This window comes from Crocuta crocuta, unplaced genomic scaffold (assembly GCF_008692635.1).
Source record: "Crocuta crocuta isolate KB4526 unplaced genomic scaffold, BGI_CrCroc_1.0 scaffold286, whole genome shotgun sequence".
In the NCBI taxonomy this organism is placed as follows: Eukaryota; Metazoa; Chordata; class Mammalia; order Carnivora; family Hyaenidae; genus Crocuta; species Crocuta crocuta.
Genome location: NW_027530979.1, coordinates 624,188 through 637,319, shown reverse-complemented (window position 1 = coordinate 637,319; position 13,132 = coordinate 624,188). Strand labels below are relative to the sequence as shown.

Here is a 13,132-nt window from a genome sequence, read left to right as displayed (position 1 = left end):
TTTTTGTACTGATGGGCCTTTTTTTCTTGGTGAATCGGTTTGAGGTTTTTATTCGGTTGGTTTTATAAGCCCCAAATATGTTAATTATATAGTCTGAGCCTTAAATTGTGCTGTTGAGATATCATTTCATTTCTCGCTCCTCTGGCCTTTCCATCTTTAGTAAACTATTTCCACTTGGGCAGCCTAGGTTATTGAAGTGTGTCCCAACATCTCGGTGCTTTTACTTCGAAAGCCCTTACTGCTATGTCAGTGTGATCCTGTGCCTTGTCTAGCTCAAAAGTAAGGTGAAAAATCACCACTTCCTGATTGCTCATAATGGATACCAGGTGGAAACTCATTCTTGTACCATATCCAGAACCATTTCCCTAATTTATGCCTGAACCAAATGAGCTGGCTGGTTGAAACCACAATGAAGAAACCAGTTTACAAGATCTCTCTCTCTCTTTCTCAGTTGTTTTAGGAAGGAAAAATTCTTTGATACTCTTAATGTCCTAAGGTTAAGAAAACTTACCCATTTGGTCTGGATTTAAGGTATATAGTCTATATTTCTGCCTGTAAAGTGAACACAGCAGTTTGTGGATAGTGGTAGGTCTGTGTGTATGAGGTTTACTGGATCGTCACGATGCACTGCTGTCCTCCATCAGTCTTTCATGTGGTATATATGCTCACTTAACCTACAAGAGTACTTTTCAATTCAAAAGTTATCTATTCTGGTTCCCATGTAATTAGAGGGGCAATTTATGTATTCACTTTAGCTCCATTATCTGTGTGTAACCCTGAATGCGAGTGCTCTTTTCTTTGATTTCACAGGAACACATGTCAAATACCCAGGAACTTAAATTATCCTCTCTAACCATCTGTGGCATAGTAAATGCTAGTAATGGGGCATTAAACTATAAATATGTTGCAGAGATCCTTAAAGAACAAAATATTTTAGAAAAACATCAGCTTCCATTGGTTATTATAACAGATGTTCCCTTGTGTCCTTGTGCTGGGTCTGGCTGCATCCTTAGATGGGAAGTTACATCAAAGTGTGAGCCATTACAGCCCAAGGAATAGTTTCTAATGGTTTCAGTGTCATATAAGTGCTCCAGGGCATATCCAGTTAACGTGTAAGCATGCTTATCGAAATACTGCCGGTGAGAACCAAAGCAGTTTGGAGAGACGGCGGGATGGTCTCCCGCGGTCTGATGTGGAGACATATCCGAATGCAGATAGTCTTTAGCTAGGATCAAACTGGATTTTGAAATGCGATCCGAATTGGGACTACTTATTCGAGACAGTGCCGTGGGACTGTTGTCATAGTCATTTTCATGGGGGCTCAGCATCTTTCCCTCCCTCTGCTGGATGTGGTCACACGGTGAAGTGCTGGCAAGCGCGGAGCCGTGGCAGACTTCTGTTGGCGGGGGCTGTGGGTAGTTTGCAAAACAGAGGGAGTGTTTTTTCCCAGCTCCGTTGATGGAAGCCAGTTGGTCTGGGGGGGCTTTCCTTAGCTGCAATCTGTTCTCTTCTTCTTTAATCATTTGCTGGGTGGCTCTTATCAGAGTTTCAATTTTGCTAGGTTCATGTGGGCTACTTTGATACTGCTCAGTGCGGTATCGGTCACCTGATTCGCTGGCAGACCCAGGGTCTGGAGAACTGACCACACTATCTTCATCCCAGTGACCTCGCCCTAGAAATTAGAAAAAGTGCAAGATAAGTGGTCTCAAAATTCACCCTCCAAGATGTAAGTGTATTTTCTTTTTCCTATTAAAAGAAACCTTCATCTTTCATTTTAAATATATGCACCAATATTTGAAACAGAACGCAGGCTCACATGACAAACAAAGCATCAATCTATTGTACTGGCATTCGTAGTTTTCAGTGGCTTTTAAGTGCAGACGAAGCTTATCACAAGATTTTTAGAAGGTAAAACTTGTTCACGGGTTGTGGATATCAATTAGCAAAACGGTAGCATGTTTATACTTCTCCGTGTATGCATGTCATTGTACCTGACTGTAAATAATAAAAGTGCATAGCATTTAGTTTATGTTATTTTCCAAAGAAATTTTATGTTAAACTGCTACTTAGAAAATGCTTTCCATTGGATTTGAGGCAGACAATGATATGGTCTGGACTACTTTCCCAATTCCAAACAAATCACCTCAAATGTTAAAATTATTAAGTGTGTCATAACTCGAGTTACAATAAAGCTCTAATGCTAGCTTTAAAACTATTTGAGGGTTAGGGCCGCTTGGGTGGCTCAGTTGGTTAAGCGTCTGACTTCAGCTCAGGTCATGACCTCATGGTTCATGGGTTCAAGGCCCGAGTCAGGCTCTGTGCTGACAGCTTGCTCAGAGAGCTTGGAGCCTGTTTCAGATTCTGCGTCTCCCTCTCTCTCTGACCTCCCCTGCTCACGCTTTCTCTCTCTCTTTCAGAAATAAATAAAAACATTTTAAAAAATAAAAAATAAAGCTATTTGAGAGTTAAACATATATATTCATATGTGCACGCATGGAAATACATATATATCTTGTCCCAATCAAAAATACAAATTTTTTTCCTCAAATATAGAGGTATAAATCTCAGCTTCACATATACTCATACAGTAACTCTGGTATCTCAGATTGCTTCTGAAATAAGGTGAAGAATAAATGCTAAGTGAAATAAATCACATCAGAAAAAGACACATATCATATGATTTCACTCATATGTGGAATTTAAGAAACAAAACAAAACAGATTAACATAGGAAAAGGAAGGAAAAATTAGATAAAAACAAAGAGCAGACAAACCATAAGGGACTCTTAAATACAGAGAACAAACTGATGGCTGCTGGTGGGGTGTTGGTGGGGGAATGGGCTAAATGGGTGATGGGCATTATGAAGGGCCCTTGCTGGGATGAGCACCATGTGCTATATGTCAGTAATAAATCCCTGGGTTCTCCTCCTGAAACAGTACCACACTGCATGTTAACTTGAATTTAAAGAAATGTCTTTTAAAAATAATAGACAAACAATAAACAAATGTTTTAAATGTTAATAATAATCTGTTCTGAACCAAGGAGAGAGATCTAATATAGAGCAACAGTGCATCCAAAATATATTCCATGAATTCCATTATTCTCAAAGAAGTCTGAAGTCAATATAAAAAGAGAGAAGAATATCAGGAAGGAGCATACAAAAGCGGTAAACTGCTAAATGCAGCAGAGAAGTCCTGGATCACACTATTCATTGCTTTCCTTTCCTTTTTTCTTCTTATTTTATTTCTAATATTTTCTTCCAGACCATGTAGGTTAAGCCAGGATTTTCATTTCATTCCATTCTTTGGCAAGCAATTGCCCTTTGCCCTGGTTTTCCATTACCCGTCCACCATACTAGAGACACCCAAAGCAAGAGCAGAAAAATAAAAAGCAACAACAGAAACAAATTAAAATCCTTTGTAGAAGACAGTCAGTGCCTGGGTGGTATCTGACAGGGGACTATGGGTGAGTGCAACACCCTCTAGCACATTTCTCATCCTGAAGACCCAGCAAGAAGAATGACATCATCCTGTTAGTTCAATCTAAATGTCACTGACCGGTAATGAAATACGAAGGGTGTCAGAGACCTGCCTGGACCCACACTTGGAATGGACAGAAAGGGCTTTCCTTCACCAGTTAACTTTGAAATGAACAAAGAAGAGCATTACTGCCACCAGTGACTTCAACCACAGCGCCTGTTTCCCTGTGCTTGTAAAACTGTGTCATGATCCCAAGGTGAACATTTCCATGGGTTCTGTATATCACTTCATCTTTTACTCACAGGGACCAATGGGCTGTCCTAATAACGGGGTTCCCAGTATTTAATGCCCAGAGGGCCAGGAAGGTTAAATCACCTGTGAGTGACAGGCTATAAACCAAAGCCTGGTCTCCCCAACAGTGGTGTCTTCACTGAGAAGCACTACTACATGAGCCCCCAAACTACTGAGGTCCACATTTGAAGCATCAGAATATAGAAGAAAATACAATACACAAGAAATGTAAATGCATACATGTTACAAGTTCAACGGACTTACTCAACAATTGACCTTAACTTAATTTCTACGCTTCCTATGATATTTAAAATGGGAATCATTTTGGGGCACCTGAGTGGTTCAGTTGGTTGAGCGTCCGACTTTGGCTCAGGTCATGATCTCACAGCTCATGAGTTCGAGCCCTGAGTCTGGCTCTCTGAAGACAGTTCAGAGCCTGGAGCCTGCTTTGAATTCTGTGTTTCCCTCTTTCTCTGCCCCTGCCTTTCTCAGACTCTGTCTCTCAAAACTGAATAAATGTTAAAAATATTTTTAAAAGAAAAAAGAAAAAAAGAAAAAGAAAATGGGAATCATTTTTATTCACTTGTCAAAAATAAATGCATTTGGCAAACACTACCAAAATTAATATACTTTAAAAGAGTGGATCTAGTTTGTAAAATCCCCCTAGTGTGAGTTTCTGGTGTATAATCTCAAAGGAGAAGACCATTGGGCCAGTCATTCCAGCGTCAAACCTAGAATATTAGAAACCTGCCCAGGGGCTCAATGCTGCCAGCTCAGGAGTCATTTCAACTTCCCTTACCGTGGATCCTGTGGACTGCAGCGATGTGAGGCATGCTGTTTTCATAGGCTTCTCTGCTTTCTGGGGAGGACTTGGTCAAGGGCAAGGCTGTGCGAGAGCCCCACCAGGGCTCCCTCCCGGCCTGCGGCGTTCCCAGGAAGTACCTGCCTGCCTCACACCGGCCACCCTCGCAGGCCTGGGTGTGGAAATGCCTCTCCTCCACCAGCCTGGAATGGTCGAGCGCAAAGCCATAGCAGAGAGAGGTGCGGTCAGAAAATTGTCTATAGGCGCAGGATGCGTCATGCTGCGAGCCTGGCCTCTCCGCGGGGTCCAGAAGCTGCGGAGAGGCTGTGTCTGTCAGAGGACTTCCACCCCACTGGCTGTCATGATCAGATTCAGACCTTTCCGTGTGAAATCCCGAATACTGAAACAAGAAGAGTGAGAAAAGTACATTTCAAAAAAAAAAATCGCCGTTTTCTCTGCAAGCACCACTAAAGTCATATTGGGCTTAAGACACCAGATTAAGCTCTATACACTCTAGCGCCACCCTGGGCACCCCTGACTTGGAATCACTTAATCAGCCATGGTGCCTCAAAAGAAAATCCTTCTGGGTGCTGAAAGGAAGAGATAATAATAATAATAATAATAATAATAATAATAACAACAACAAACATGGAGGAACTAAATTCCACATACTGCTGGAAGTACTTCCAGTGAGTGACCTCACCTCGTTCTTATATTAACTCTTTCATGAAGAAATTAGTAACCCATTGTATGAATAGAGAAACTAAGAGCCAAAGAGAAAATGATCTGTTCAGACCTCAGGTTAGCAGGTAGCAGTCAAGATTGAAACCTAAGCTCTCCATCACTACTACCCAAATGGCATGAGTCCAAGAAAGCTCCCTATTCTATTCCAATGTACTGTTCAGAATTTTTTCCTTAATTAAAAGACAAAGTGAAAATAACATTTAAGGCCCAAAGTGCTGCACCCTCTTCACTCTTCACGCCAGACTTAATGCTCTGAGGGCCGTGCTCGACACACGATAAGATAATTAATAAAGGCCTAACTAATTCAATTGCAAATATAACTTTTAAAAAGACTTGCCCATACACACTGAGTCTCTTCACTTTTCCTAAAGTAAAATTTCAAATATGCATAGGATCACCAAGGCAAATGGTGCACACAATACTGTGCTGGAATCGTACTGCTCACCTGTTGCCAGAGTGTGTGATCCGGTGTTAAAAGAAAACATAAATGGTGTGGCAGACTTCCCTAGGAGGTATGCTCAATTTGACGTTCCTCATGAGCCACTAAATAGTAATATAATTTCTACCAGTTTTTGCTTACCTAGTGCCAAACACAAATCTAGGTGCCATGGAGAGATTACCTGCCAAGATCGTAATAGGTGCCATTTATTGAGAACTTAACAGTGTGTCTGGCAATCACAATCATAGAACATACATTATATCATGGAATCCTCACAACCTCCTGGACAGTAACACATCTCCATTTCATCGCTGAGGAAACTGCATCACTGAGGGTTTTAATAAGATGGTATGACCACCCCACAGTCTATCTGGTCTCAAAGCCTGTACTCCAAACTATGATTTTACACTTGAGAGAAGACACTGTCAAGGAAAAGAGGAGAAAAAAAAAGGATCCAATGTTAGATTTCCAGAAAAGTGGCAGGAAACAAAATACAGTCTCAGGAACTAGAGTCCATTTACATTTTATTTCTTACCCCAGAAGAAAGAGGGATGGATGTGTGGTGCTGTGGGGGAGCCTAGGAGGAATTCAGGCAGTTTTGCCTAGGGGCTCTTAGAGCCAGAGAGATGAGGTGCAGAGGTTCCCCTGGGGGAAATCCAAAGTATGCTAGTAACATAGCAAGTTCAGGAAATAGTTCTATACAAATTCGCAGCTCAAGATTTTCCTGTTACCATATCTAATTATTATTTTAATTACTTTCCAAATGTGCACATGGACTATCAGCATATTCCACCAAAGAAAAAAAGTAGTAAATGCAACCTCCTTCCCTGCAGAACCATAAGATGCGCACAACAAGGGATCCCAAGTGCCATTTCTCGACATCACACCTCCACTTGTCATCAGCCTTTTCTCCCCATGAATGCCAGCCTCTCCTCCTATAAGACGCCACCTTCACTTTTGGCAAGTGAGGGTTGGCATCTTACCAAGGGGGATGAGAGTGCTAGACATTTGCCCTTTGGTAACACCATTTGTGCACTTGCCTAGGAAAATTTCAGATCATCAGTGCTCTCCCAAGCCAGGAATTGCCCAGGCTCTGCTTGTTTTGATAAAAGTATAAACCAGGTCTATTTCTGAAGTACTTCAGTCAAGACTTTTGAGCCTTGTTGAGAGGGGAAAAAGCTTTCCCTGAGTGTATATGGGAAAGTGCTATTGGTGCAGCAGAGAAGAACATTCTGTCCTTAGCTCACAAAGAAAATTCAACACAGGGCAACCCTGGCATACATGAGGTACACATTTCACGAGCACCCAAGGAAGAATTTGATGGCTAAGCCTTTTGTCAATAGTCAGGAAACAATGACAGCAAGCACACTGCCCTTGAAGCAGGTGCAAGTTGGGTGGTTAGGTCAGACCTAGGATCTCACACTGCTTTAGAGGCAAAGAGGAAAAGCCTAGCTGCAAACCTTTGTTTTTCAAAACCTGTACACTTGCACCTGTGTGCACCATCAAACCTCTGAGCTACATTCACCCCGTTAAAATGAATTGTGCTAGGCATAAACTCTGTAGAGAACACTACAGACCCATAAGTTGATCTGAAAAATTTCAGGTGTTCATCAAGTCTTAGGGGAAAGAGAGAGAACAGAAAGGAAGGAAAGCAGCCAATACATGCGGAACATGCTGTACCATCAGTGAACGCTGCCTTAAGATGGCAAGAAGACTCCTGGTCTATCTTCACACGTACTTCTGCTGCTTACTACATGTACAATCTCAGGCAAGCAATTTAACTTCTTCTGTCACAACAGGAAAAGGGTCATGATGATACTTAACCTACCAAGGACCAAAGCAGAAAAGGTGCCATTTAACAGAAGAGGAAATAGGGAGCCAGGGAGCCAGGAGAACCTGGTTCCAGGTCCACCCCTGCTAGTAACTCTCCGAGTAACCTTGGGCAAATTATCTTTTGTAGCCTCACCTGTAGAATGATACATTAGATTAGATTAGATGCTAACTTTTCTTTCAGCTTTAAACTTCTGTATGATATAATCATTATTTGGTATCCTTTCTAGTGTTAAAATATAGGATTCCTATGCCTGTCCATATATTTCACTTATTGAAACAAGATAAATTATTTAGGACTATAATCCAAGTCCAAGAATTTTCATTGTCATGGTTCTAAAAGGAAAGTTGTTATGTAAGTTTTATTTTACTATTATGTCAATTTTCCTCCAGGTATCCCCTTGTGGCACAAGTTTTATAAGGACTACATGATGACTTCTGGTCAATAAATTATTATATTTTAGAGGCTTCTGAATATGAATGAGTATGATGGCAGCCGTCTGAATATGTACCTCTTCACACCTTCTGCCCCCAGAACTCATGTGGTCAAGACAGAGCACAAACTGAATCACCCCTGACCCATCCTATTGACATTACTAGGAGGCAGAGAGTATGCTAAACTTCAAACTATTTATAAAAAATAAGAATGAAAAGTCAAACAGCAGCTGCTATTAACCTGCAGGTGCAGAGGATAGGGTAAGGGCAGGTGTAAGTGACTCCAAGAGAGACAGAGAAAGAGAGAGAGAGAAGTTTGGGACATTGGGAAAACAGACAAAGTCATCTGCAGAAGGAAAACGTACTCTGCAAGTAAGTGCCAAAATAAGAAGAGAGGTCAGTATCTGGTAGTTCACAGCACTGGCCACAGGATAAGTGCTCAAAATCAGGCAAAATCTAAGGTATCAGTCCAGGAGAAGTGGCATTTTCATAAGAGAAGAATATAAATTGAGAATGGGTTGTGTCCATAAAAGAGATAGCAGTGAAAGGAAAGGACGAAGGGCAGGCAATCATGGATCCAGAAGACAGGAAAGAAGAACAGTAACAGGTGAATCCCATTTTGCCTCTGTACCTTCTCTATCACCATCGTCAGCTGTTTACACAACTGTATTTGACAAAACTGACAAGACAGGGTGTTTTATAAATAGTAACCCAACTCACTAAATACTAAGGAGTAGGGGAGAAAATTAAATTCCCTATAAAACTCTTGCAGGAAAAAAAGGAAAAAAGATGGAAATACAACCATCTCAGCTGATGAAAATTCTCCTCAAATAACCAGCTATGCCGTGAGAGAAAGTTGTAAGACAACACACCAAACTGATATAAGTACCTTCAACAAGAACACACGATGTACACAACTGGGTGCACACACCTGGAATCAGAAATTTTTAAACTAAGAAATGGACCCCAAAACTCCAGCCAACAACAATAACAACAACAAAACAGGGGAAAATGCAATGAAAACTGACCAAAATCAAAATAATTGAATAAATGAAGAATAAGTTACAAGTTGTGAAAAGGAGAATAGATGTGAATAAAAATTTAATGAGGGAAATTGAAAAAGGCTGGAAAACATGTAAGAAAACAAAAATTGGATAGAACAAATCAAAAGGTCAGAGAAAGTGACTGAAAGAAGACAGAAAAGTTTCAATATGTGCATAGTGTTTATGTAGAAGGCAAAGGAACTAGAATTGTTAGAACAATTTTAAAAAGAAGAGTAAAGTGAGAGAGAGAATCTGTCTACCCAACTTTGAGACTTACTATGTAGCTACAGTTATCATAACTGTGTGGTATTGCTGGAGAAATACATGTACAGATCAATAAAACAGAATCCAGAACCCAGAAAGGAGCCCATACAAATATGCCCAACTGAGTTTTTATGAATGTGCAAAAGCAATACAACAAAGCAAAGACAGATTTCTCAACAAACAGTGCAGAAGCACTTGGACACCTACAGGCAAAAATAAAATGAACCTCAGCCTAAGTCTCATATCTTATATAAAAATTAACTCAGACGAATCATAGACTTTATATAGGTAAAACTGTAAAAGTACTAGAAAATAACAACAACAAAAGAGAATATCTTTAAGATCTGGGTCTAGGTAAAGATTTCTTAGACTTGATACCAAAAACACAAAGCATAGAAGAAAAATTTGATAAATTGGACTTGATCAAAATTTAAAACTTGCTTCGCAGAAGACTCTGTTAAGAGGATGAAAAGACAAGCTGTAAACTGGGTGAAAATATTTCAAAACCACATATCCAACAAAGGACTAGAATCTAGAATCTATAAAGAACTCCCGAAACTAAATCATAATAATAAAAAAAAAAACATATGGGCAGAAGACATGAAGAGGCATTTCACCAAATACATATACAGGTGATAAGGGATCACATGAAAAGATGTTCAATATCATTAGCTATTAGGGAGACACAAGTTAAAACCACAACGAAATATCACTGTATACCTATTAGACTGGTTAAACTTAAAAACAGTGACAACAGCAAATGCTGATAAAGACAGGAAAACTCGATCACCCTGGTGGGTGATCCCACCCTTGACTCCCTGGTGGGAATGTTAAATGGTATAGCTACTCTGAAAAATAGTCTGGCAGTTTCTTTAAAAAAAAAAAAAAAAACTGAACATGAAACTACCATATGCAACCCCGCACATTTTTCCAGATAAATGAAAATCATATTCATACAAAAATCTATACAAAAACATCTAGAGTAGTACTATTTTTCCACTTTCTGGTCCTTTTTAATTGTTACTGTGCTCTTCCTTTTTAAAAATTATTTTAACTGTGGTAAAATGCACATAAAATTTTCGATCTTACCAATTTTGAGTGTACGGTTCGGTGACAGTGAGCACATTCACATTTCTTAGGAACCCTCAGCACCATCCATCTCCAGAACTCTTTATCCTTAAAACTGAAACTCCATGTCCATTAAACAATAACTCCCAATTCTCCCCTTCCTGGAGTCCCGGGAAACCACTATTCTACTTTTTGTCTTTCTGACACAGGAAAAACAAATGAAACCCAGGAACCCCCAATGTGGGCTACGATTAGGTATTCCCAGAACCCAGCTACCTCAGAGATCTTTCCAAAACTCTTATCTAATCACGCCACTGTCTTGGGTAAAACAATTTTTTATGTCTTGCTATCTATGCATCAATTAACACAGCAATACCACCTATATAAAGAAAACAACTATAGAAAATACAAGGGGAAATAGGAGACTAAGAACCTACTCTCAGTATAGAACAAGTAGATTTTTTTTAAATGTTTTATTTATTTCTGAGAGAGAGACAGAATGAGCAGGGGAGGGTCAGAGAGAGAGAGAGAGGGAGACACAGAATCTGAAGCAAGCTCCAGGCTCTGAGCTGGCTGTCAGCACAGAGCCCGACATGGGGCTTGAACCCATGAACCATGAGATCATGACCTGAGCCGAAGTTGGATGCTTAAGGGACTGAGCCACCCAGGCACCCCTAAGTAGATTGTTTTTTAAAGACTTAAAGGCTTTAAAAACCAATCAGTTAACTGTTAGGGCTGTCTATTGAACTTGACACACTGATCATAAAGAATAAACCTTGATGTACACGACTAATAAAAATTGATCAAATAGTAGGTCACAAAGAGAGCCTCGGTTAATTTCAGAAAGCATATTACAAATAACACTGAAACAATGAATAAAAAATAAATTTTTATAAAGCTCTTTCACCTAAAAAAAAACTGTTCAATAACTCTTGGAGGAAATAGGAAAATACAAAATAAATTATAAAATTTCTGGGAAAAAGATAATGAAGATATTACATATCTGGATTTATGGGATACACAGCTTTAGACACCTAAATTAATAAAAATGAGAGAATCAAAATAAATTCAATTTCTCAATTCAAAAGCTAGAAAGAGAAATAAAAGCACAATGAGAAATGATCAAGAGATATAAACAGATGATTCACAGAAAATATAAAAATAACTCACACATATGAAGAGATAGTTAACTTAATGAAATAAATGCAAATTAAAACAGCACTGAAAGGGTGCCTGGGTGGCTCAGTCAGTTAAGTATCAAACTCTTGGTTTCACCTCAGGTCATGATCTCACCGTTTGTGGACTGAGCCTCAGGTCAGGCTCATTGCTGTCAGGGCAGAACCTGCTTGGAATTCTCTCTTTCCCTCTCTCTCTGCCCCTCCCTCATGCACTCTCTCTCTCAAAATAAATAAATAAACATTTAAAAAAAAGAAAAGCCCAAACAAACAAAAACCCAGCACTAAAATACCACTTCTCAGCCATCAGATTAGCAAAACTGCAGAAGCTTGACAAAACGCTGCCTGGCAGAGCGTGGGGAAGCAGGCATTCCATATATTGCTGGTAAGAATGGAAATAGAAACAACCTCTAAGGAGGGGGAATTTGGCAATTCTAACAAAAACTGCAATTTCCCCCTTCTAAAAGAATCACTATGCCAAGCAATACACATTGAAGTGTTAAAAGAAGCATCATATATGGAACCTACTATGAAAGGATTCAGAAAAAACAAATACTGAGGAAAGATAGAGAAGAAAAGAGAGAGCAGAAAAGCAAAATGTTAAGTACTGGTGAGCCTAGGTTTGGTATACAGGAATAATTCCTAGTCTTGCAACTTTTCCTTATGCATGAAATAATTTCAAAACAAAAAGTCCTATATAGTACACTGATGCCTTATTTATAAAATAGAGACAAAACCATTAAATGAATTTTTTTCTGAAGAAATGGAAACTTGCCCCATTACGCTATAACTTAATTTTATAAACATCTTTGTTGTTATTACTGATTATTGCTATTTTGTGCATAAAAATGTAATGTAAAATTACCAACTATGGAGTGCAGTAGAAACGTGACTATGTGGCAGTATATCTATGCACTACTGTGTGACTTGTATAAAAGATCCCTTTCCTTGGGTCTTGATTTTCCCATCTGCAGAATAGAACAGACTATCTACATTATGGGATTGCAATAAGGATCAAATAATATATATCAAAGGACTCTTTAAAAGGCAAACGGGTTACAGATATATATGTATCATGTAAATGTCTCTAATTAATAACTTTCACTTGGGTAAACAGGAATGGTTATCACATGACCATCTTATAAAAACGATTCTTCCCTGAGACTGTGTTATCTAGAGGTCATATTTTTCAGTCCCACCTTACAGTTATGCAAGAGATAAAATACACATGTGAAAGGATAAAGAAATCGACCTCCCAAATGCAAAAAGAAATGAGGCCAGTGGCCAATCACCTAAACACGAGTCTTCTCTTCCAAATACTCTCATTTTCAAAGCTGAAATGCATTTTGGTACCACTGGGTTTTTTTTTTTTTAAGTTTATTTTTTTATGAGAGAGAGAGAGTTCAAGTGGGGGAGGGGCAAAGAGAGAGAAGAAGAAAGAGAATCCCAAGCAGGCTCCCTGCTGTCAGCACAGAGTCCAATGCAGGGCTCCATCCCACGAAGTGTGAAATCTGACCTGAGCCGAAATCAAAAGTCAGACATTTAACTAACTGAGCCACCCA

General features: G+C 39.4%; 1 protein-coding gene across 1 annotated transcript in view; it reads right to left on the bottom strand.

The window, feature by feature from the left end:
* Positions 1 to 944: 944 nt before the first annotated feature.
* SIM1 (SIM bHLH transcription factor 1) overlaps positions 945 to 13,132 on the bottom strand; it is a 64,240-nt gene continuing 52,052 nt past the window's right edge. Inside the window, exons 10-11 of the mRNA XM_077770163.1 lie at positions 4,570 to 4,972; positions 945 to 1,672 (exon numbers count right to left, since the gene is read on the bottom strand). Coding sequence (XP_077626289.1) covers positions 945 to 1,672; positions 4,570 to 4,972 — 1,131 coding nt within the window. The remainder of the gene's footprint in view (positions 1,673 to 4,569; positions 4,973 to 13,132) is intronic.